The sequence below is a fragment of the Portunus trituberculatus genome, chromosome 10 (assembly GCF_017591435.1).
Source record: "Portunus trituberculatus isolate SZX2019 chromosome 10, ASM1759143v1, whole genome shotgun sequence".
Lineage (NCBI taxonomy): Eukaryota > Metazoa > Arthropoda > Malacostraca > Decapoda > Portunidae > Portunus > Portunus trituberculatus.
Window position 1 is genome coordinate 3,860,589 of NC_059264.1, and position 25,837 is coordinate 3,886,425.

Consider the following 25,837-nt stretch of genomic DNA (forward strand, 5'->3'; position numbering starts at 1 on the left):
AGTGATTAGAGAAAATGACACAAATCAGCTGGCTGACTGGCTGAGCAGGTGGTGCACTGGTGGGTGTGTTCAAACTATTTATCTGGGGGCGAGTTGAGGGACTTCTGGCTGATTTTTGGCGTGAGTTTTGTTTTGTTGACATGTCTGATGTAATTTTGGGCCTTTCATCAGTAGCCTTTGTTTAAGAATAAAGTCATTTTTTTACGAATATATAATCATGATTTAGGACTAGAACAGATGAAAGAACTGGCCCGCCCTGGTTGTTGATATAAAAAATGAAATACTAAAACATTATGACATTGCTACAAGAATAACGCTATGTCTGCAGAGCGTTAGTCCTTCTTCATGATTGTAAAGGAGGATGTCTATGCTATATTATTATACATACACGTCATGAACACGGCCATATCTTTGAGCCAGGAAAGTTTTTATAATGTTTGTTGTATGCATACGGTAGAACAAATAAGGCACAGTTTTATTAATATGAGAGTGAGTTACAAAACAACCTGTGTAATTTTATGGCTATACTTATCTTTGGTTAGGCCACACTTAGACTAGGTATGCAGTACACTTTTGGTCTTATTTTAGAATGGACTAAGATAGGGTGGAGCCTTTACAGAAATGGATGACTACAATGATCCTGGGATTGGAAAACGGTATTATTGCAGTTTCAACCAATGCACCACACGTCACTGTACACATTCTCGTGGTCTAGATCACACTTCTATGAGCATTTCTAACCCCCATTTTACCCTATCGGAAAATTGGGTTAGGTTAGGTTACATTGAGTTAATATCCTGCTTTCCCAGGAGGTCCCCAAGCTTGTTAGACATAGGGAAAAATATAAGATAGGGTATATTGGCTAAAACTGCAAATTTACGTGGAAAACATATCTCATCAGGATTGATTACAACATCTGAATGGCGTAGGACATGATTAAAGTATTGAAATGGGTTAGGGTAGGGGTTGTCAAACTTTTCAACTTGTCAATCCCCCAATGAAGTTTCAAAATTTCCATTAACCCCTTACCTATCTTTTAACTTGAGGAAAATAATTCCGATGGCAAAAACCATGTACAGTATAGTGGTAGTAGTAGTGGTGATTTGGGCAGCAGCAGCAGCAGCAGCAGCAGCAATAGCAGTAGTAGTAGAAGTAACAGTAGTAGTAGTAGTAGTAGTGTTTTTTACATCAGTGATGGCAGCCAAGAGAAAAAAAATTACAAAATAAAAACAGCTATTTGCCACTTGAAAAAGAAAATGAACATGGTGTATCTGAAACATTGGCCTGTTTAGTTAGCAAGATTTCTTGATGCTTCTCTATTGTAAGATGTGAAGTTGTAAGAATGGACAGTAGAGCTGTGAGGCAATGAGGGTTGGTGGAAGGTAGTGTTGCCAGCGATACTTAAATTTTTCAAGATTAATTACTGAAACATTATTACAAATGGTTTGAATTCAAGAACTTGTTTATTTTTTTAATCTGGTGGTACCTGATTTTCTTCATATTATAACAAATGATTATCTAGATTATAGAATTTCCAGGTGAAAACTTTAATGGTCCCTTCAATCCCAACAGCAATATTCACTGTCCCTCTGGATGTTCATTGATCCAGTGAATATTTATCGACCCCCTTGATGTTCATCGATCCCTTGGATGGTTCCATCAACCACTTTAAGAACCACTGAGTCAGAGGATTTAATAAGATATTAACCTCCTACCTGGTGGGCTTCCTATCCTCCACACATCAGGTAGAGGATCGGAATGGAAAGCCTCACTCTACTGATGTGCCATCCAATAAACAGTTTCATGAGTAATTAAAGTTATCAACAAGAACTGGCTGGAAAGTGCATCATATGCAGCAATATATAACTGTCTGGTGGAACCACAAAAACTGTTACTCAGGCATTGGTAGTGAAAGAGCAGGCCTCCAAGATGAAGAGCAAGGCCACATATAAATATTTCAGTATTTCCACACTGAACAAGCTTGGCAAGCAATGCATTCCACAGGTCAACATGCCTCAAACTAAATAATCTTTTCCAAATCTCCAATTGTATTGTAAAATGAGCAATTTCAAAATCATGACCTCTTGTGCTACTCAACATGGGACAAGGAAATTGACAAATGAACGTGAAAAATTTGCCAATATTTGATCAAATTATGTCAGAGTAATTTCCCCTTGACAGAGTACAAGTTTCAGGACTTTCAGGCACTGGCAGTAGTCCAATCTTTATTTTGTTTATTTTAACATAAGAGGGGAAGTCTGGCCAAGGCAACAAATAGGATTAAAGAAAAAGACCCACTTAGATGCCAGTCCCTGAGCAGGTATACAAAGACAACACTGGACATCATTAGTCACATGTCACAAGCCACCTTCCCTGCACAGATGGCACACATGGGGGTCCTCTCAGGGGCGGGACTCAGCCTGCCAGTGGAGGTGCTGGAGGTGGTGTTGTCGCAGCTCCCTTACAACTTTCTCATCACCACCTGTACCAGCGTGTGCCGCCTGTGGTATGAGGTGATACGAAACCCAGCGGTGAGTGTGTTTGTCTGCTTGTTTGCTCGTTTGTGTTGCAGAGTTGAGTGTGTTTGTGTTTTGGGAGAGTGTTGAGTGTTTGCCTGTTTTTTTTTATGCTGTTTGTGTTGTTTTGGGGAGTGACTGTTTATTTGTGTTCTTTTAGTGGAATGTGTTGAAATTTGTGTTGCATTTCCCTCTTGCTTGTGTCATTGGGATTGCTGTGTTGCATTTTTTTTTTTTTTTTTTTTTTTTTTTAGATAAATTCCAGTAGTTTTCTTTTTTTTGACAATTGTAGGCATTGTTTTGTCTTATTTTTCTTTAGTTTATGGATATCATTTGTATTTTTTTGGATTGAGTTGCAGCTTCTATGTATATTTTTTTTTTTTTTTTTTGTAAAAGAGGCAGATGCATACATATGATACATTAATACATGTATATACACAAACACTCACTTAGAAATGCTTGTAATTTGCATATGAGGACAGAATGTATTGTAACTAATGAATATTGTGATAATCAAATGAAAAGGAATTAGGTAACTCTCTCTCTCTCTCTCTCTCTCTCTCTCTCTCTCTCTCTCTCTCTCTCTCTCTCTCTCTCTCTCTCTCTCTCTCTATTCATTAATCTTTTTTCTATTCACTTTTTAAATTCCACCACCACTACCACCACCACCACCTTTACCACTATTACAATTACTACTACTACCACCACTATTACTACTACTACCAACACTATTAGTACTACTTCTGCTACTACTACTTCTACTACTGCTACTGCTACTACTACTACTGCTACTGCTACTGCTACTATTACTACTACTACTACCACCACCACCACCACCACCACCACCACCACCACTACTACTACCACTTTTTCACTACCAGTTCCTGCCTTGGAAGAAACTGTATCATCACTACAAGTTGGCACCCTCCAGCCCCATCTCATCACTACTGTTGTGTAAGGGTGGTGATGACGGTGATGATGATGATGGTGATGGTGATGATGATGATGGTGATGGTGATGATGATGATGGTGACGGTGGTGGTGGTGGCGGTGGTGTCTTAAAAGCAAAACAAGTGGTAAAGCGTCTTTGTAACCGCTATGACATCACCTCGACCTCAAATTGCCTCGTTAGTATTATAAGGTACGGTTCTTGTTGTTGTTATTGTTATTGTTGTAATTATTGCTATTTTTTATTGTAGCAGCATTTTTATTAGTATTTCTTATTATTATTGTTTCTGCATGGAAGTTCTGAGATTATTATTATTATTATTATTATTATTAATATCATTGTTGTTATTTTGGGCAGCGGTATTATTTTCAGTTAAGTAACTCATTCTATATGTGATTTGTGGTTATTTATTCAGCCAGACCCCAAAACAGAGTCAAACGCAGTCATTAAAGTTTAGAGGATGTGTCTTGAAACTCCTTTTTTTGGTAAGAGTTCAGGTCACAGGAAGGTGGGAATACAGAAGCAGGCAGGGAGTTCCAGAGCATACCAGAGAACAAGATGAAGGATTGTAATAAGAGTAGTGTATGTAGTTTATGTTGTGTGGAAAAGGTGTGTGTGTGTGTGTGTGTGTGTGTGTGTGTGTGTGTTTAATACCATGTGGACTTTTCACAGGAATTTATAGGCTAAAATGGATACTTTTTGGGTACCTCCTATCTCAAATCCCACCCGCTAGGAAATTGTTTATTTATTTATTTTATTTTATTTTAGTCTCTCTCTCTCTCTCTCTCTCTCTCTCTCTCTCTCTCTCTCTCTCTCTCTCTCTCTCTCTCTCTCTCTCTCTCTCTCTCTTTATATTCTCCCCATACACTCACGCCGTCTTCTCTGGCACATCAGGATGGTGGGGAGGAGGCACAGCGCACCCCATGGCACCTCCCCAACACTGCTGCAGGGCCACCGCCTTTACCCGCTGGCCCAGGACACCCTCGCACAACTCAGCCCATCCCTCCTGCCGCAGCCCCACACACTCTGGCACCTGGCTGCTACCATTGCTCTATGTGTGTAGTTAATTCTGTGTTTCACTGTTTGATCTGCTGCAGTCTCTGATGAGACAGCCAGACATTACCCTACGGAACGAGCTCAGAGCTCATTATTTCCGATCTTCGGATAGGCCTGAGACCAGGCACACACCACACACCGGGACAACAAGGTCACAACTCCTCAATTTACATCCCATACCTACTCACTGTTAGGTGAACAGGGGCTACACGTGAAAGGAGACACACCCAAATATCTCCACCCGGCCGGGGAATCGAACCCCGGTCCTCTGGCTTGTGAAGCCAGCGTTCTAACCACTGAGCTACCAGCCGTGTGTGTGTGTGTGTATTTACCTAGTTGTAGTTTTACAGGGCCTGGGCTTTATGCTCGTGTGGCCCCGTCTCCATATCTACACTTATCCAATCTTACTTTAAAAGTATGCACACTCATTGCAGACACTACTTCTTCATTTAAACTGTTCCACGTCACAATGCATCTTTGCGGGAAACTATATTTTTTAACATCTCTTAGACATCTTCCTTTTCTCAGCTTTTTACTATGCGATCTTGTGCTTCGGATGCCATATTCTTCTCTCAGGATCAGTTTCTCATTATCCACTTGGTCCATTCCATTGATCAATTTATAAACTTGTATCAGGTCTCTTCTCTCCCTTCTTTGTTCCAGGGTTGGTAGATCCATAGCCTTTAGTCTCTCCTCATATGTTATCCCTTCAAATTCTCGAATCATTCTTGTAGCCATTTTTTGTAGTCTCTCCAATTTCCTTATGTGTTTCTTTTTATGAGGGGTCCACAGTACTCCTGCATATTCCAATCTGGGTCTTATTATAGTACTTATCAATTTCTTCATAATTTCTTTGTCCATGTAGTGAAATGCTATTCCAATATTCCTTAGCAAATTATGTTTCTCTAAAAGTGTGTGTGTGTGTGTGTGTGTGTGTGTGTGTAATTCACCATGGTTGTCTGCTGGTCACCCAGCCAGTCTTCCCCATTACGGAGTGAGCTCAGAACTCATAGACCGATCTTCAGATAGGACTGAGATCACGACACACACACTCCACACACCGGGAAAGCGAGGCCACAATTCCTCGAGTTACATCCTGTACCTACTTACTGCTAGCTGAACAGGGGTCACACATTAAGAGGCTTGCCCATTTGCCTCGCCGCTTTCCAGGACTCGAACCCAGCCCTCTCGATTGTGAGTCGAGCTTTATAACCACTACACTACGTGGTGTGTGTGTGTGTGTGTGTGTGTGTGTGTGTGTTAGCTTTATCTGTGTAGAGCTTTTTCTTTTCTGTATTTTTCTTCTTCTTCTTCATCGTCTCCTTTCCTGATTCCTCTTCTCTTTCTTTTTCATCTCTTCTTTCCTCTTCTTCTTTTTTTTTTTTTTTCTTCTTCTTCTTCTTCTTTCCTCTTTTCTTTCTTTCTTTATCTTCTTTCTTTCTTTCTTTCTTTTTCTTTCTTTCTTTCTCTCAGCTTTTTCGTGTGCCTTTATCTATTCACTCTCCATTTATCTGTTCAGTAGTGTTTATCTTTATTTGGGATAGAAGTCTATAACCCACAGTTTGTTTATTTATTTACTTATTTATTTATTATATTTCCATGTTCTTTTATTTTAAACTCTACACCAATTCACACTTTATTGAGTCATTTCAGATTTTACACATATGAAATTAATTCCTTTGATTTGTTTTATTTGATTTACTTTTACTATTTTATTAGTTTTTATTTATTTCTATATTTTTATCTATTTGTTTATTCATTTTATTTTTTTATTTATTTATTTATTTATTTTTTTTTTTTTTTTTGTAACTAAACACATCAGTTTATACGGCCATCTTTCAAATTTTAGATCGCATTTATTTACATCGAGTCCTTTGAAGTTTTACATTTTATTCATTTACACTAAGTCCTTTCAAATTTTACATCTATTTACTTACGCTAACTTTAAATTTTACACCTTTTTAGGTTACACAGTCCTTTCAAATTTGACATTTTTCATTTACTACGAGTACTTTCAAATTTGACATCTTATTTACACATCTTTGCACACCTTATCTTTAATTCCACCTTGGTTCACACTCAGTCCAACAATCCACCCGCAGTGTCGCATGATGTGTGGGACGTCCATGCTCTGATCCGCCTGCTGCTGCGTCCCGGCTCACTCTTCTCGCCCTGTGTGGTGGTGGAAGCCTTCTACTCCATCGCGGTCTTCCTCTTCCACACCACCACCTCCAGCCACATCTGTCTACCCATGCGGTGTGTTTGTTGCCTCCTCCAAGCTTTGAATCTCTGTCTTTTCTTATTTTGAACTTCTACTTATGAACTTTTAACCTCTACCAAACTTTGATTTTCTGTATATTCCTTCTTTAAACTTCCAATCATGATTTTTTTTTCTCTCTACTAACCTTTGATCTTCTGTATATTCTTCTTTTGAACTTCTACCTATGAATTCCTACCAACTTTCTACCAATCTTTGAATTTTTACTCGTAAACTTTTAGCCTCTATCAACTTTTAAACTTCTGCATATTTTTTCCTTGGACTTCTACTTACAAATTCTTAGTCTCTACCTTGAATTTTTGTATATTCTTCCTTTGAACCTTTGTAGCTTTTCCTGTAACTCTTATTTTAGGAAAGACAGCAAAGTATTGAAAAGTCTTTAAAAATTGAAAAATAAAATAGATCAATAAATAACTTCCATGAAAACAAGTCAAAAGTAGACAAGAAAACCGCCAAAGCATCGAAAAATAACATTGAAGTTTGGAAAAAGTAAATTCCACCAGAACCAGTGAATATAGCTAAGAAAAGACAGGAAAAACACTCTAAAAACACCCTTGAAAACTGAACAAATAATAATGATAATAGTGAATGGTTATAATGATAATAACTTCCACTAAAACTTCTCAAAAGCACCAAAGAAAAAACAACCAAAACCTTTAAGAAAACCCAATACCACAACACTGCCCAACACCACAGCACAACCCAACACCACACTGCCCTCTCAACACCACAACACTACCCTGCCAACACCACAACACTACCCAACACCACACTGCCCTCTCAACACCACAACACTGCCCTCCCAACACCACAACACAACCCAGCCAACACCTCATGCCTCCCCCACCAGGTACCACTACCAGGTGTTCTATGCCTTGTACCTGTATGAGAACGACTGGGGAGGCTTGCTGGAGGAGGGGCAGGTGGTGAGGCAGGAGCAGCATGCTGGCCAGCAGTCCATGGAGCGATATGTTCAGCGCAAGATGGCCATACAGTACACACACGAGCAGCTGCGCATTATTAACCACCCCCTCCAGAGTGATCATGTGTGTTCTAGTGTGTTTTGTCTTTACAATCATGGAAAAAACATGAAAATGCCTGTAACTTCACTAGAAATTGTTTATCTGTTATTATTAGTGATGAAAATATCCTTGAAAACCCAAACAGTTCTCATTAGAATCATGACAACACTTAAAAACCTAAATAACTTCTACTACAATCATGAAAACCCCCTTAAAAACTCAATAGAAGCACATAAACACACCTAAACACTCTCATAACTCTTACTAAAACCACAAAAACAACCTTAGAATCCCCCAAAAATCAGTAAACAGCCAACACACACCGAACAGCTCCACAACCTAACTCTTTCCCAGATTGTCAAGATTGTAGCCTTCGCCGGCACAGGCAAGACCACCACACTGCTGGAGCTCTGCAAGAAGAGGCCAGATTTGAACTTCCTGCTGGTGGTGTTCAACAAGTCAGTGCAGGAGTATTGCAGCCTATCCTTCCCTAAGAACACCACAGTGAAGACCGCACACTCCATGGCATACGGTTTTGTCGGGAGGAAGTGAGGCTGATGGATTATTTGTAGTAGTAGTAGTAGTAGTAGTAGCAGTAGCAGTAGCAGCAGCAGCAGCAGCAGCAGCAGCAGTAGCAGTAGTAGTAGTAGTAGTAGTAAGGATGAATGAATGAGTGTGTGGTATTTGTCTGGGCCTCCTTGTGTGGGATTGCCAGCTTGGTGTAGACAGAAAGTAGTTGTAATATTGTATTGTATCTTGTGGGGAAGGAATTGGGAGTGACTAGTGGTGGTGGTGGTGGTAATGATGATAGTAATGGTGGTAGATGAAGTAATGAAGATAATGATGATAGTAATGGTGGTGGTTGAAGTAATAATGATAGCAGTGGTGGTGGATGAAGTAATGATGATGGTAGTACCACTGGCTTTATGGTGCTAAATGGGGAGGTAAGACTGACTGACTGACAGACTACCTTACTGACCATCTGGCTCACAAATGAACTAACTGACTAACAAACTAGCAAACTCAATCTATGTACTCAAGTGACTCATGAACTATCCACCTATCTATCTGCTTCTCTTAACCTCCTCATTAACATGACACACTTCCATATCCATTCTGTTTATTATTTGGTGATTTTATACAGCTTCAGAAACTTGGGTTGGGATTAAAATAGTGAAGACTGTGGCCATTAATCTTCTGACCTCCATAGATCCTTCCTAATGTCTAATCTTTCAAAAAACTCAAGGTTAAAATGTGTCCCAGTTCCGAATGGATTAAATAACTAACTAATTAATACATGACTCATTAATGAATCACCTAACTAAATAAATTATTAATTCACTGACTTAATAATTAACTGACTAATTATTTAAGTTACCTACATGTTTACCTATTACTACCCATCAATTTATTTCTCCATCTTCCCTTCAGATATCAAGCCGTCAAAAACTTTTTGCCAGATTTGAGAGCAGGAAGCCTTTCAGATTTTCTACCAAAGAGAGAGGGTGCAGGAAACAGGTAATATGATTCTCTCTCTCTCTCTCTCTCTCTCTCTTGCTGATTTTTTTTCTTATCCTAGTTTTCTTTTTTGTCATATTTATTTTTTCCTATCCACATCTACAGTCACATTTTCTTTCCTATTTCCAACTACAGTGGTACTTCGACATGCGAATTTAATTTGTTCTGCGACGATCGTTGTATGTAAAAAAAATCATGTATCAAATAAACTTTTCCCATAGAAATTAATGGAAATAGAATTAATTCGTTCTTGTGATATGAATTTACCCCCCAAAAAAATTAACATACTTTAAATACCAACCAAATATAGATTTAATATAAGATAAATACAATGTTTATTGTATGCATGATATAAATTAACTACATTGCCCAAAATAACAACTTAACCTGCAAAACTCGGGACACATCAATAGACATTCATCGTGCAAGACTTGGGGCACGTCGATAGATGTTTAGGTTTTTTACAGCTATATTTTGGCTATTTTCTTCCCGTTTTCTTTGCTTGTGAGCTGGCAACACTCATCAGGAGTAAACATATGCTCTACATCACTGTATCACCAACGATGGATGGTGGGAGCAACAGTGATTTCACTGTGTCTGATTCCGCCACCTCTCCCACGCGCCTTATTCTATACCTCAGGTCTCTCGCCATGTAGCGGGGAGACAACTTTTGAATGAGAGTGGTATCAGAACAGGAGAGAGAGAGAGAGAGAGAGAGAGAGAGAGAGAGAGAGAGAGAGAGAGAGAGAGAGAGAGAGAGAGAGAGAGAGAGAGAGGCCCATTTTCTATCGCTCTAGCCAAGGCCACTAAACCCAATCAGACACAAGGCCACATAAACCAATGATACCACCTCATTCAACCTGTGATATTTTGGTAACCATGACTTCTAGAGACTTCTGTTTTTTTTGCATTGCAAAGAGGAAAAGTTGCTTGTGGGCAGAACACCATTTGTACTCACTCGTTTATTGACTTTCTAAGTGTAACCAGTGTGTGAATACAGGCTATTTTGTGTTTCTCACCAAACTTTTACTTTTGGGACTCATGATCTTAAGTTCACAAAACTTATAAAAAATACACACTGCCGAGGAGCTCAGACACATACATGCACAAAGGATGAACAACGATACACAACGTGGACTGAATGTTTGAGTGGATGCGGGTAGCCGAGCAATAGCTTCGCCACCTACCGATGGCTATTCGTATCTTAAAAATATCTTCGTATTTCAAGGTGTAAATCATATGAAATTCTTCGTCGTATATAAAAAAAATTGTATGTTGGGTTGAGGTAGTACCGTATTACTATTTTCCATTTCTTTGCCGTATCATTTCCACCTGTTTCACTTTCCTTTTTTGTCCATTTCTATTGTTTTTCTTTTTCTATTTACTTTTCCACTGATTTCATGCCACTTCATCCTTATTCTCACTGATTTCCATGTTTCTTTCTCTATTTGTTTCAATAATTTTTCATCCATGCTTTCCATTTCCTCCAGATTTCCACTCAAAGTTCCCTCCTGTATTTTAATTTCAATCCATTTTCTTTTCCAGCTCAGATCTCCATGTTTCCTTCTCCATTAATTTAATTCAGTTCTAATCCATGTTTTCCAGTTCCTTCTTTACTCTCTTGTCCAACACCACTTCCTTCCTGTGTTCCAATTTAAAATCTGCAACACCACATCTCCATCTCCTCTCATGTCATTAACTTTCCCAGGTTACGTCGTGTGGCTCTGGTGAAGAAGGCACTCCAGAGGTTCTTCAACTCTAGTGACGAACGCTTAACACTTCAACACACACCGACAGTCGACAAACATGGAGAACAGATTGAAGATGACTTTCGACTCCAGGTAGCAGACTGAAGGTTGAGTGTGTGTGAGTGTGTATGTGTTTAGCCAATTATCTAGGCATAGCACTGGTGGTAACACACTTCTTTTCTGTTTACCTCTCCTCGTTATCTCCTTCTCTGTCCCTCCTCAGGTGATTCTTGCTGATGCTGAGGCAGTTTGGGCGGAGATGACCAAGTGTTCAAGGCACCAGCAAATCAGTATGACTCAGGTGAGGTGGTGTAGTGGCCCTTCCCTTCCCTTCCCTCCCTCCACACATACTGTCTCACATCTCTTAGATGAGATGGTGTAACTCATCAAGTATGGCTTTGAAAGAGTGAACAGGATCTTTTGAAGAGGATGGTGTGGTTTCATCACACAACCTACAGATCAATGTGTTTTGATTTCTGCCTTGTTCCTGAGGGTGTGCAGTGTGTTGCTCATGCTTCTTTGTTTGCCAGGATGGGCAGCTCAAGGTGTGGCAGCTGAGCCGGCCCAGACTATTGCAGTATGATGTAGTGATGATTGACGAGGGTCAGGACATGAGCCCCTCCATGCTGGACATCTTCCTGTGCCAGGCTTGTGCTAAGGTACTGCTGCCATTCCTCCATCACTCCACTAACCCTCAACAGTGCCTCACTCTACCTGCTGTAATCTTCTCTCACCTCTAATTGTAATTCCTCTCTCTCTCTCTGCGGTGGCGAGTGGACGTGTTGTGTGTGCGCTCCGTTTTTGGCTGTGGTTTTTATAGTTAGCGAGTGGTGTTTGTGCTTGGTGTCTGTGTGTGGTGCTTTTGAGTGTTAGTGAAGTGAAAGTGTGTACTGCAAGTGTTAGATTAGAGTGAAATAGTGGTTAGAATCAGTGTTTGTGAGTTAAAAGTATTTTGGTAGAGCGAGGAGACTAGGCTTGTAACTGTCAAGTTAACCTTGAAAGAGGATTAGTTGACCTCACTTAGGCCCCCACCACCGCGGTTCCCCACCCGCCGTCACCAAGTATTTTTATTTGTTTGTGAGTTAACAGATTGTAAATTAGTATGGCGGTAGCTACTGAGGTATATCAGAGTGTGATTGAGTGCGTGAAAGAGAGTGTTGAGATGGGATTGGGAGAGTTTGTTGTGTGTGAGATGTGTGGGCATGACAGGAAGGTCGTTGACTTTTCTGAGTGTATGGTGTGTAGGCTCAAGAGCGAGAATTTAGTTCTTTCTCTTGAGCACCGAGAATTGCGAGAGGAAATCAGAAAGCTAAGTGAGGGGAAAAGTGCGAATGAAGTTCTCATCTTTGAGTTGAAGGAGGAGGTTAAGAGGCTTGGGGAGGCAGTGGAAAAAATTAGGCAGGAGATCAGTGTTAGGCCGAAGGTTGGACCTTCTGAGGCGACAGGGTGGCTTGGCCCTCTGTCGGGAAGAGCAGAGTGGGGAAGAGGGAGCAGGCGAGCCAGACTGGGAAAGATAGTAGTCAGGATGGGCAGAGATGGCAGGTTGCGAGGGAAGGAAAGCGGAGGCAGTTAGGGAGGATAGGACTAAACCTGTTGAGTGTGAAAATAGGTTCGGTTTGTTGGAGGGGAGGGGAGAGTGAGAGTGGAGTGAATGAGGTGGTTGTGGTGAGTGAAAGGAGAAAGAAGGGGGTAGAGGAGAGGAGGAGGATGGTTGTGCCTAGCACACCTCAGGTGTGTGTGGTGGGTGACTCTCAGGTTAGGTATTTAGATAGCACTTTCTGTGGGAAAGACAGGGATAGGAGGACGAACGTGTGTATGCCTGGTGCAGGTGTGAAGGCAGTGAGTGAGGAGGTGCAGAAGAGGGTTGGGGGGATGGAGAGGGAGGGTGTAGTAGTTTTGCACGTAGGTGGGAACGATGCCAGAGCAGGTGGGTCGGAGGAGTTAGTGGCAAGTTTTCGGGAAATGTTAGGCAAGATAAGGGAGAGTGGTAGGAGGTGTGTAGTGTCAGGAATCTTGCCTCGTGTGTATGTTAGCAGGGAATGGTTGTCTAGAGCCATTGGTGTGATGTGTAAGGATGTGGGTGTCAGCTTTGTGGATGTATGGGATAGGTTCTATGGGCGAAGGGATTTGTATGTTAGGGATGGTGTGCATCTGAGTAGGAAGGGTGTGGATGTGCTGAGTGGATGTCTGGAGGGGGGAGTTGGGATGGAGTGTAGGGGGTGAGGTAGCAAATGCATTCCAGAAGAAAGATGCTAGACATAAATTAGATAGGATAAACAGAGATAGTGAAAAGATTAGGAAAGATTTCCAGGTGCAAATAGGAGAGAATAAGATTAGGATTCCAAATAAGGAGACAGCATCTAGGAAGGTAGCAGGACTTAAATGTTTTTATGTAAATGCCAGGAGTCTTAGGAACAAGAAGGACGAGTTATCTAGTTATATAGTTGAGGAGGACTTAGATGTTGTATGTGTCACAGAGGCATGGGTAAATGAGGAAAAGTTTAGGAAAATAGGAAAGAATATGAAGTAGATGGATACATTATGTATTTACACCAGAGAATTGGTAGGATAGGTGGAGGAGTAGTTATTTATGTAAAAAATCCTTCATTTCCAGTCAGGTTAATGGTATTAAGGTAGATAACAGAGTAGAGTCCTTATGGCTGGATGTTAGAGTAAACAAAAGTAAGGTTATTAGAGTAGGAGCTTTTATAGACCACCTAACCAGTCAGCAGATGTAGACAACCTTATGGTAGATGAGATAAATAGGGGTGTACTAGTCAGACAATTATCTTAGGGATTTTAATCTTAAGTCAGTAAACTGGGAGAGGATGGTAGGAGATGCTAGTGAAAATAAGTTTATGGAAAGTTTTCAGGATAACTATTTAGTGCAGATGGTAGATAAACCTACTAGGGGGAGGAAGGTTTTAGACATAGTACTAACAAATATTGAGCATTGTTTAAAGGAAGTTGAGGTAGGAGAGACTTTAGCAAACAGTGACCATCATATAATTAGATTTATCATTAATTCCAGTAGGGATAATATAGTGAATAAGACTAGAGTCCCAAACTATCAGAAAGGCAATTATGGTAGGTTACGTCAGTTATTAGGAGAGGTAAACTGGGAAGATAGTTTTGGAAATAAAACTGCACAGGAGATGTGGGATATTTTTAAGGTTGTAGTAAAGGGTATAGTGATGCAGTGTATCCCTTACAAAGATATAAGGCAGAGAAACAGGAAGCCATTATGGTGGACTCATGAGATAGGTAGCCAGATCAGAGAGAAGAAGAGGGCATACAGAGAGTTGCAGAAAAGTGGGAAGATGTAGATTTGATTAGGTACAGACAGGTCAGAGATGATTTGAGTAAGGTTATAAAAAAAGTAAAAGGCAGGCAGAGATAAAACTAGCTAGAGCTGGGAGTAAAGATCCCAAAAATTATATAGTTATTACAAGGTCAGTGATAAAAGAAATAAGGATAGGATTGGACCACTCAGAAAAGATGGTGTAGTAGTGGATCAAAATGAAGACATAGTAGAATTATTGAATGAACAATTTTCTTCAGTATTTACTAGGAAAGAATAGGAAATCCTGTTACAAACAGTGCGACGAGTAGTTTAAGAGCTTTAGAAAATATTGATATAAAACCGGGAATTATTAGGAAATTTATTCTTGAACTAGACGATAGGAAAGCTAGTGGTCCTGATGAGCTACATGCCAGAGTACTTAGGGAGGGTGTAGACAGTATTTCTGAAGCACTTAAGTTAATCTTTGAAAGATCACTTAGGTTTGCTGAGATACCTCAGGACTGGAAGTTAGCTAATGTTACTCCAATATTTAAAAAGGTAGGAAGGATGATGCGAATAATTATAGACCGATCAGTTTAACTAGTATAGTATGTAAGATACTAGAGAAAATCATTAAGGGTAGTATTTGGGAGCATTTAAATGAGAATAGATTAATTAGAGATACCCAACATGGCTTTAGATCAGGGAGGTCCTGTCTTACAAATTTGCTCGATATCTTAGAATATATTACCAAGGAGTTAGATGATGGAAATAGCATAGATGTTATATATCTAGATTTTAGCAAGGCGTTTGATAAGGTACCGCATAGGAGGCTAGTGTACAAATTGAGACTACATGGGATAGGGGTAGGTTAGTTGATTGGATTAGTGAATGGCTTTCTGATAGGAAACAGAGAGTAGTATTAAATGGGGCAATGTCTGAGTGGAAGGAAGTGGTTAGTGGGGTACCCCAAGGATCAGTGCTAGGACCTCTTCTTTTCTTGGTGTACATTAACGATTTAGATATAGGAATTAGTAGCAAAGTATCAAAGTTTGCAGATGATACTAAGATAGCATGTGCAGTACAGGGTGAAAAGGACAATTACAGAATACAACGAGACCTGGACAGGCTGATAGCATGGGCAGACAGGTGGCAGATGGAGTTTAATTCTAAAAGTGTCAGGTTATGCATTTAGGTAAAGACAACACAAACTTTAACTATGAGATGGAGGGATGTTGGCTAGAGGCAGTAGAGGAAGGAAAGGATTTAGGAGTAGTGATAGACAGGACTATGAAATTTTCAAAGCAATGTTTAGAAGCAAGAAATAGGGCAAATAGGATCCTGGGTTTTATAAATAGAAATGTTAGTTATAAAAGTAAGGAAGTGGTGCGTAGCTTATATAATTCCTATGTTAGGCCCCATTTAGAGTATTGCATACAGGCCTGGTCACCCCACTATAGGCAGGATATCAACATGTTAGAAGCAGTTCAGAGAAGAGCAACTAGGATGATACCAGCATTAAAGCGCCTGGAGTATAGAGATAGATTAAAGGAATTAAACATGTTTTCATTTGAGAGGAGATGTATAAGAGGATATGATAGAGTTATTTAAAATGTTCTCAGATACAAACTACATAGATGTGAGATCTTTCTTTACCTTAGAGGAGGAAGTAGGACTAGAAATCATGGCAGGAAGATTAGAAAGCAAGGCTGCAGGTTAGATATAAGAAAATATTTCTTTAGTCATAGGGTGGTAGACTTCTGGAATGCATTGCCAGAGACGGTTGTAAATAGCACTAGTTTGACAATGTTTAAAACAGATTAGATAAGCACTTAAATTTATTAGATTTATAATTATGTATAGCGCTGCATGATAGTTTTATAAGAAATTTACTATAGTTAAACAAGACATGATCCCCATGTATGGGGACCACAAATTGTAGAGGATTTCGCTGCAGGACTTACCCCTGTTAATGGGCCAAATATTTAGAATTAGTATATAATGTATTGTGTACTTGTAAGTGTATCTTTAAGTACTGATGACGAGGTCGCTGTGCGACTGATACAGGATAACCTAGATGGGCCCTGGTGGCCCTTTGTTATCCTATTATTTATGTTATATTATGTTAATCTTACATGATCTAAGCTAACATAGCCTAGCCTAAGGTATTGCCACTTCACTTCTATTCTATACTAATCCTTAACTCTGCCTCATTCTGCATGTACTGTTATCTACCTGTAATTATAATTTAATTCCACCTGATCTAACTTAACATAGTCTAACATAAAGTATTACCACTTTCCTTCACTCCATAAACACCTACCAACTCAGCCTTACCTTATACCTGCTGTAACCTTATCTTACCTCTAGCTTATCAGTCTCACCTCAGTTACAGTATGGTAAGTTTGGTTAGGTTAATTGGAAGTAAGATATGGTCAGGTTAGGAGTTGGCCATGTGGGATAAAGGGTAGCAGTTAATATCATGAGTTTGGTTTTGTTGGAAAGGCTGTGACAAACTGGAGGTATAATATTGTCTGTTATCCTTTAACCTGCTTGGCTAACTCCTAACCCAACCATATCTTACTCCCAATTAACACAACCTAACCTTGCCATGCTGTAACCTCATCTTATCTCTTGCTTACCATAACCATGACTTATCTTATCTCTATTTTAACCTTCCCCTAATATAACCTAGTCTATCTTTACCTTATCTGACCTCACCTTATCTAACCTAATAAGAACTAAGCTTACTTAACTTAACTTAGCTCAAAACTGAACCTTGCTGTCAGCATTACTGAGCCAGTTAGTGAGTTATTTAGCCAATTAACTAAGTCAGTCATTTAGAACCAGTGATTTTCTTTTACATTCCATCTTATTTGTCACTCCTTCATGAGACATTTCAAACCTTCCCTGACAGGTGATAGTAGGTGACCCGCACCAGCAGATCTACTCCTTCCGTGGCGCCGTAAACGCTCTCGAGTCTGTTGAGTCAACGCACACCTTCTATCTCACCCAGTCTTTCCGGTTTGGGCCTGAGGTGTCCTACGTGGCTCAGTGTGTGCTGGACCTTAACAATGCTACACAGAGGCAGACCCTGGTTGGAGGAAACAAAAGGGACACTCTTGTAGCCTCCATGAACACTTCAGAAGCCTTGAGACCCAGCAGCAGCAGACGCACGGCCTTCCTGGGACGCTCTAACCTTGAGGTGTACCAGCAGGCTCTGAAGATGTGCCAGCAGGACGCCTTTGCCAGCATGACCATGGCGTTTGTTGGTGGACTGCAGAAGTACGGCTTGGACACAGTCATGGACATCTATAAGCTTTCCCAAGTGGAGGTCAGTCGGGGTACAGCAGGGAGTCTGCACATCAAGAACAAGCTAGTGGCAAAATTTCAGAGTGTCCGTACACTGAAAAACTACGCTGACACTCTGGACGACCATGAACTGTACAATAAGATCCTGATGTATGAGTACAGTCGCTCCAGCACGCCCCACCACATACAGCTGCTGGAGAAGAGGTGTTCCTCCTTGCACAATGTGGCAGACATCACCTTCTCCACCATCCACAAAGCCAAGGGTCTGGAGTGGGACCATGTGGTGCTGCTTGGCGGACCACTTCTCACTGATTTCCTGTCTACCATCAATGATAGGAGACAGTGTGCAACGCTGAGAGATGAGATAAATTTGTTGTATGTGTCTGTCACCCGCGCCAAAAGGTTCCTGACAGTGAACAGTGTGATGCTGCAGGTGCTGAGGCTGTGCAGGGAGAAGAGGGAGGTGCTGGTGGCTGGCAGTGAGGTTGGAGAGGGCAGACAGTGTGTTTATTGTGCTGGAGCTGTGGATGGGAAGCAGCCTGTTGTTACCAAGGTTTGTGTATGTGTTTGTTTACCTAGTTGTATATTACAGGGTTCAAGTGGGGCTCATAGTGACCTGTCTCCATATCTACATTTATCCAAGTTTTCCTTAAATTTGTGCGCACTTGCTGCTGCTACAATCTCTTCACTCAATCCATTCCAGATGTCCACCATCCTATGTGGAAAATTATACTTTTTAACATCCCTCAAACACTGACTTTTCATTATCTGTGTGTGTGTGTGTGTGTGTATTTACCTAATTGTATTTACCTAATTGTAACATACGGGAAAAGAGCTATGCTCGTGTTGTCCCGTCTCCATATCTATTAATGTCCAGCTTTTTCTTAAAATCATGAATATTCCTTGCGTTGACCACTTCCACGTCTAAACTATTCCATGCTTCCACCCTTCTATGAGGAAGCTATATTTTTCACATCTCTCCTATAAGTGGCCATTTTAGTTTTTCCCATGCCCTCTCGACATTCTTCCATTCCACATACACAGATCTTCCCTATCCATTTTTCCATGCCAATCATCACTCTGTATATTGCTATCAGGTCTCCCCTTTCTCTTCTGTTTTCCAGGGTTGGAAGTTGCATTCTTTTCAGTCTGTCTTCATAAGTCAAATCTCTTAAGTCAGGCACCATTTTCGTTGCAGCCCTCTGTACTTTCTCTAGTTTCCTTATGTGTTTCTTTAAGTTCGGAGCCCACTGTATTGTTGCATATTCAAGCCTCGGTCTTATCATTGCAGTAATTATTTTCTTCATCATTTCTTCATCTAGATATACGAACGCCACTCTTATGTTCCTCAATAAGTTCAATACTTCTCCAATTATTTTGTTTATATGTCTCTCTGGCGATAGGTCATTGGTAATTGTCACCCCAAGGTCTTTTTCTTCATGACTGGTTTTATGTCTTCATTTCCTATCTTGTACATACTCCTGATTCTTCTTTCACTCTTGCCAAACTCTATTTTCTTGCATTTTGTCGTGTTGAACTCCATTTGCCATGTACAGCTCCATTTCCATATTCTGTCCAAGTCTTCCTGGAGTAGTTCGCAATCTTTGTCACATCTCACTTTTCTTAACAATTTTGCATCGTCTGCAAATAGGCTCACATAACTGGACACCCCATCCACCATGTCATTTATGTAGACTGCGAACATTACTGGTGCCAACACTGATCCCTGTGGAACTCCACTCTCCACCAATCCCCATTCTGATGGTCTGTCCTTAATTATTGTTCTCATTTCTCTTCCTACCAAAAGTCTTCCATCCATTTTAGTAAACTGCCATGCACTCCTCCTACCATTTCAAGTTTCCAGATCAGTCTCTGGTGTGGTACCTTATCAAAGGCCTTTTTTAAATCCAGATATATTCCATCAGCCCAACCATCTCTTTCCTGTATTACATCTATCACCCTCGAATAGTAACATATCAGGTTTGTCGTGCATGAACGCCCTTTCCTAAAACCAAATTGACACTCACAAAGTATGTCATTTTTCTCCAAGAAGTCTGTCCATCTAGTCTTCACCACCCTCTCACACATCTTAGCTACCACACTTGTAAGTGACACTGGTCTATAGTTCAATGGGTCTCTCTTGTTACCTGATTTATAGATTGGGACAATGTTAGCTCTTTTCCAGTCTTGGGGCACTACACCTTCCCTTAATGAGGCATCAATTACTTCACAAACTTTTTCTGCCAATTGCTCCTGCATTCTCTTAAAATCCATCCTGATACCCCATCAGGTCCCACAGCTTTTCTCACTTCTAAACTCCCCATCATGTTCTTGATCTCCTCCACCGTTACTTGAAACTCCTTCATAATCCCTTTCTGTTCCATTACCAGTGGTTTGTCAAAAGCAGTCTCCTTTGTGAATACCTTCCGAAAGCATCCATTCATAGCCTCTGCCATTTCCTGGGATCTTCACTGCATACTCCATTTACTTCTAAACTTTCAATACTTTCTCTATTTTTGATGTTGTTGTTCACATGTCTGTAAAAAGCCTTGGTTGGTCTTTACATTTATCAATTATATCCTTTTCTTGTTTCTTTCTTTCTTCTCTTCTAATCAACACATATTCATTTCTTGCTCTTTTGTAACTTTCCCACTGCTTAATCCGTCTTTTCCTTCTCCACCTCTTCCATGCATCCTCTTTTCTTGTTCTAGCCTTTTCACATCTATCGTTAAACCAGTCCTGCTTTCCAACTTCTCTATGTTGTCTTATTGGTACAAATTTTTCTCACCTTCTTTGTATATTTTTATAAATTCCTTCCACTTTTCATTTGCTCCTTAGCACTCTTGAATTTCATCCAATTTGTCTCTTGAAAGAATTTCTTTAGGTTTCCAAAATCTGTCTTGGCATAATTCCATCTTCCCACTTTATATTCTTCATTTCTTCTAGATTTCTCTTCGTCTATCACCTTGAACTCCAAAACTGCATGATCACTCTTTGCTAAAGGGCACTCCACCCTCATCTCCTCAATGACCATTGGCTCTGTACTAAAGACCAAGTCCAGTCTTGACGATGCTCCCTCTCCTCCAAACCTAGTATCTTCTTTGACCCACTGAGTTAACACATTTTCCATTGCCAGTGTCAATAGTGTATTTCCCCATGTTGTCTCTGATCCTCCCAACACACCTCTTTACAATTAAAATCTCCCATCATTATAGTTCGTTCACAGCCACCCAACATTTCTTCCAGACATGTTCCTGTATCACTTATCATTTCTTCATATTCCTGTACTGACCATGCATTTGTCTTAGGTGGTACGTACACCACTATGTAGTGCCTCTTTTTTCCTTCATTAGTTTCTGCTCTGATCTTTAGCACTTCTGCCTTTCCCATACCTTTTTCACTTGATCCACCTTTATATCTTTTTAACCAGCAACATCACTCCTCCTCCCATCTTACCTACTCTATTTCTTTTCCAAACGTTATATTTCCTTCTCCAACCTTCATCAGGTCTTCTCCTCTCTCAGTTTTGTTTCAGTAAGACCCACAATATCTGGGTTCTTGTCCCTCAAGTAATCGTTGAGTTCTAAAATCCCGATATCACTCCATTTATGTTGGAATACATTACATTTCGCTCATATGTAAGTTTCTTTAGTCCTTTCTTGCTGTACTTTTCTGGGTTATGAACCACTTCCTCAGTCTCATATCCAAGATTCTCCAGAAAAACTCTTTCTTCTCCTCTTCTGTCCTCTCTTCATTTTTTTCAAAGCCTCCTTTCTCAACTCATTTAACATTTCTCTTTCCTTTTCACCGAGATCTCTTCTCAACCAAATCTTCCTTGTTGTTTCCTGCTGGGCTAGCCTCCATGACTTCTCCACCAATTCATCTACATCCTTTTGTGACTTAAGTTTGATTCTTATTGGCCTCATACCTTCTCTTGTGAACTTTCCAATTCTATGGAAGTCCTCTATTTCTTGTACTAGGTCTTTTCCTCCTCCTGCACCACATTAATGATATTATTTATCACCTTTTTATGTTTTCTCTCTCTCCATTTTACTCGGTGTCTTATCCTCCTCCACACCAAATATCACCACACATCTCTTTTTGTCTACAGTTTCCCTCACCAATGTCTCATTTGACTTAATAACCTTCACCACTTTCTCAGCTATCTTCTCTTCTATGATCTGTTGATCTATAATTTCAGCAAGGCCCAAAGTTTTCTCCCCTGACTCTTTGATTTCCTTTTCCAGACTTGCAACTTTGTAATTTACCTCCTTTCTTTCCACTTCCTGACTTTTTTTCCATTCAGCCTGCTTCTCCATCACTTTTCCTAGAGATTCTCCACATTTTTCGCAATTCACTTTAATTAGCTTAACTTCCTCTTTCAGTGCTGCATTTTCCTTCTTCATATCGGCACAGTCTTTCTTTACATTGTCATAACTCGTTTCCAGGCCCTCATACTTTTCAAACAGTTTTTCAATTTTACCTTCTAACTCCAGAATTTTCTTCACATAAGCGCTCTTCTCCATTATTCCTTGAAACCCTGTGAAGTCTGATTCCTCTTTCGAGTTCACGGCCGCCATGTTGCGCAGACGTAAACAAACCAGCTGATGGCTCAAACGCAGGCTACAGTTTATATTTACCTTCACTGGACATTATTTTGCTAATCAACAGTTAACATGACTATATGGAGACGGGACAAACATTACCAGCTCCTTTCCCACCTTGGTTACTCTTAGGCAATGGTAACTGTAGAATTATAGATGATTGCTCTGGAGCTCAGCGACCACCTCCGCCATCGACGATGTCCCGTGTGTGTGTGTGTGTGTGTGTGTGTGTGTGTATTTACCTAGTTGTAGTTTTATAGGGCCTGGGGTTTATGCTCGTGTGGCCCCGTCTCCATATCTACACTTATCCAATCTTACTTTAAAAGTATGCACACCCGTTGCAGACACTACTTTTTCATTTAAACTGTTCCACATCTCAATACATCTTTGTGGGAAACTATATTTTTAACATCTCTCAGACATCTTCCTTTTCTCAGCTTTTTACTATGCGATCTTGTGCTTTGAATGTCACATTCTTCTCTCAGGATCAGTTTCTCATTATCCACTTGGTCCATTCCATTGATCAATTTATAAACTTGTATCAGATACCCTCTCGCCCTTCTTTGTTCCATGGTTGGTAGATCCATAGCCTTTAGTCTCTCCTCATATGTCATCCCTTCAAATTCTGGAACCATTCTTGTTGCCATTTTTTGTAGTCTCTCCAACTTCCTTATGTGTTTCTTTTTATGAGGGATCCACACAACTCCTGCATATTCCAAACTGGGTCTTATTATGGTACTTATCAATTTCTTTGTCCATGTAGTGAAATGCTACTCCAATATTCCTTAGCAAATTATATGTTTCTCTAAAAATTCTATCAATATAGCTTACCAGTTGATTGTTTTCTTCCATCGTCACTCCTAAGGCCTTTTCCTTTTTTACTTTCTCTAGTTCTACTCCATCTCCCATCTTATAGATTCCCACGGGTCGTCTTTCACTCTTTCCCATTTCTATGACGGCTTTTGTTCACATTGAATTCCATTTCCCACTTTTTACTCCATTCCCAGATCTTATTTAGGTCTTCTTGCAGTATTTCACAATCCTCCTTTTGCTTTATAACTCTGCACAGTTTCGTATCATCTGCAAACAGATTTATGTAGCTTTTCACTCCTTCTGGAATGTCGTTAATATAAATTAGGAAAAGTATTGGTGCCAATACTGACCCCTGTGGCACTCCGCTTTCTACTGCTCTCCACTTGGACTTCATATCTTTAACTACCGTCCTTATTTCTCTCCCCCTCAAATAATTTTCTATCCATCTCAATGTGCTTCCTTTTAAGCCACCCTTCTCCTCTAACTTCCATAGTAATCTTGCATGTGGCATTGTCAAACGCCTTTTTTTAAATCCAAATAAATACAGCCAACCCATCCCTCTCTCTCTTGTACTCTATTCTAGAATAGAAACTCAATAAATTAGTTACACACGACCGTCTTTTTCTAAAACCAAATTGGCTATTTGATATTAATTTGTCTTCAAGGAACTCTATCCATTGTTTCTTTATTATTCTTTCACATATCTAGCATATGCATATGTGTGTGTGTGTGTGTGTGCACGCGCAGTGATTTAATCTGTGTGTCTATATGGATGAGTGGGTATTATTAGTGCACAAAGTAAATATGAGTGTGAGTGACATAGTGCATGTACTTTCATAGGCTGGCTCCAACTAATGGCAAGTATCAATTTACATCATGTCATGGGAACAGAGCTCCATCATAACTCAGACACATTGTAGAGGAGCGAGTGAGTGTGTGTGAATTTGGATAGTGGTAGGAGTAGTGTCAGTAGTGTGCGAGTTAACTGGCTTAATCTTTCTCCACAGATGATGGATCTTTGTGTGACTGGAAGTGGATTTCTGCAAGGTGGATATCTGTGCCACACCTGCTCCTCAAATCCCAGACGCTACACTTCCGCCAGCAGGTGAGTGGAGGGCCCAGTGGCATGGTTGTTGGTTGGGTCAGGATGTAGAATCTGTGTTCCATTATAGTTAATGTGCTTGGAGGCTTGAGGGAGGGGGGAGAAGGAAGGAAATAGGTTCAGAATAACAGTTTCATGTTTTCTAATAACCAGCATTACAAAGATTCTTATAAATGTGGTATTAGTAACTCTTATTATCTCTCACACTTCACAGTACAACATTGGTCAAGGTTTTGCATCCACACGACAACATGGACATCTCCAGCAGTGCCAGGCTAATGCTGTTATCAGGACAGCCCTAGGGGACTCCACAGCAACCCAGCAGGGAAAGGGGACCTGCTGCTGCCTTGTATATGTGTGTGCCTTAGACCAAAATGTAAAGGAAGATGCAAGGAGTCGTCAAGCCTGTCTGTGGCTGCGTACCTGCTAATTATATATATATATATATATGATTCCCACCTCTCATCCTCATCCATCAGTCTTTACTCTTATTTCAATTTATTCTTAATGACTCAAGACTCATAACCTGATCACTGAGTCTTCAAGGAAAGCAGGAGGGAGGAAGGGAAGGCTAGAAATAAGTAAACAGTAAGAGGTTGGAAAGAGAGAGAGAGAGAGAGAGAGAGAGAGAGAGAGAGAGAGAGAGAGAGAGAGAGAGAGAGAGAGAGAGAGAGATGGATGTTAGGTAAATTTGCTCAAGGAGCAATGCATACCAAAGAATGATAAAATTGACTTAAGGTAATTGTGCCTTTGTACTGTACTTACTCCATGGGGCTTTCATTCATATGTTACTTAGTGAGGTGAGGAAGTTGGTGATTTAGTAATAGTGGGTGTAAATGAAAGAAGTGAAGTAGCATAGGGAGGGAAATGTGGAGGAAAGAGAGAGCAGTGGAAGAAAAAGGACAATGAAAACACTCCATAGATTTTGTGATTTTTTGTCAAGAGAGAGAGATTATTTTGGTGAGATTTTGTGATTATTTTTCCAGTGTGTGTGTGAGACTCATAACATTTAAAAACCTACTAGATTTTATGATTGCTTTGTTTGAGAGAGAGAGAGAGAGAGAGAAAGAGAGAATGATTGAATTTCTTTGAAGAGTAATTGATTAACTTTAATTATATGGCTGTTTTATGTCATGAGGCTTTCACTCCATGTATATGCTTGCCAAGTGCCTTTCAATTAAAGTAATATTTCCGTGTCACATCAAGGATATCTGTTTTAATAGCAGATTTTATGGGAAGGCTTAAGGTCCGCCTCATGTGTCAGGATCGCAAATGTAACCAGATTGAATTTCTGCATTGTTTTGTCTTTCTTTTTATCTGTGGCAACTTCATACTTTCTATTTAATTTGTATGTGGGCTATGTATGTATATTTTCCTGTCCTATTTTTGGTTGTGGTAAGCTGTGTCGTGCAGCGTTACCTCTGGCTTCCGTTCCGCTTGTCTGTGAGGAGAGGCAGGCAGCTCACTTTGAGATGTGATGATTTAGGCCATTCCCAGTGAAAAATACTCATTAAAGTTTCCTAAAATTCTTGTGAAGTACTAAAGGCGGAATATGCAGTTTTTAATTTAACTTAATTTTTTTATATAATAATTTATCAATTTTACTTTATTTATTTTTTTTTTTTTCATCAATTAT

General features: G+C 40.1%; 1 protein-coding gene and 1 long non-coding RNA gene across 7 annotated transcripts in view; one reads left to right on the forward strand and one right to left on the reverse strand.

Moving 5' to 3' along the window:
- Positions 1 to 25,244, forward strand: LOC123501925 (F-box DNA helicase 1-like). Of its 6 annotated transcripts, none has more exons than XM_045251009.1 (14): positions 1 to 120; positions 2,382 to 2,531; positions 3,398 to 3,657; positions 4,360 to 4,520; positions 6,624 to 6,777; positions 7,650 to 7,845; positions 8,176 to 8,369; positions 9,253 to 9,339; positions 11,048 to 11,180; positions 11,311 to 11,388; positions 11,618 to 11,746; positions 17,288 to 18,235; positions 24,107 to 24,204; positions 24,416 to 25,244. In XM_045251009.1, exons 2-14 carry the CDS (start codon positions 2,382 to 2,384, stop codon positions 24,501 to 24,503), a joined length of 2,676 nt encoding a protein of 891 aa, XP_045106944.1. In that variant the 5' UTR covers positions 1 to 120; the 3' UTR covers positions 24,504 to 25,244. The 6 variants fall into 6 exon arrangements, with proteins under 6 accessions (XP_045106944.1, XP_045106949.1, XP_045106948.1 ...); XM_045251014.1 differs by having other exon boundaries at positions 17,387 to 18,235; XM_045251013.1 differs by having other exon boundaries at positions 8,176 to 8,279.
- LOC123501935 overlaps positions 2,214 to 25,837 on the reverse strand; it is a 27,841-nt gene continuing 4,217 nt past the window's right edge. The window contains exon 2 of the long non-coding RNA XR_006673737.1: positions 2,214 to 2,501. This is a non-coding gene — a long non-coding RNA (uncharacterized LOC123501935). The remainder of the gene's footprint in view (positions 2,502 to 25,837) is intronic.

Coding starts and splice junctions, on each gene's coding strand:
- LOC123501925 (XM_045251009.1), top strand. CDS start 2,382: ATGGCACACATGGGGGTCCTCTCAGGGGCGGGACTCAGCCTGCCAGTG. Junction 4,521..6,623: donor GGCTGCTACCATTGCTCTAT/GTGTGTAGTTAA, acceptor ATCCACCCGCAG/TGTCGCATGATGTGTGGGAC. Junction 11,747..17,287: donor TGTGCCAGGCTTGTGCTAAG/GTACTGCTGCCA, acceptor CTTCCCTGACAG/GTGATAGTAGGTGACCCGCA.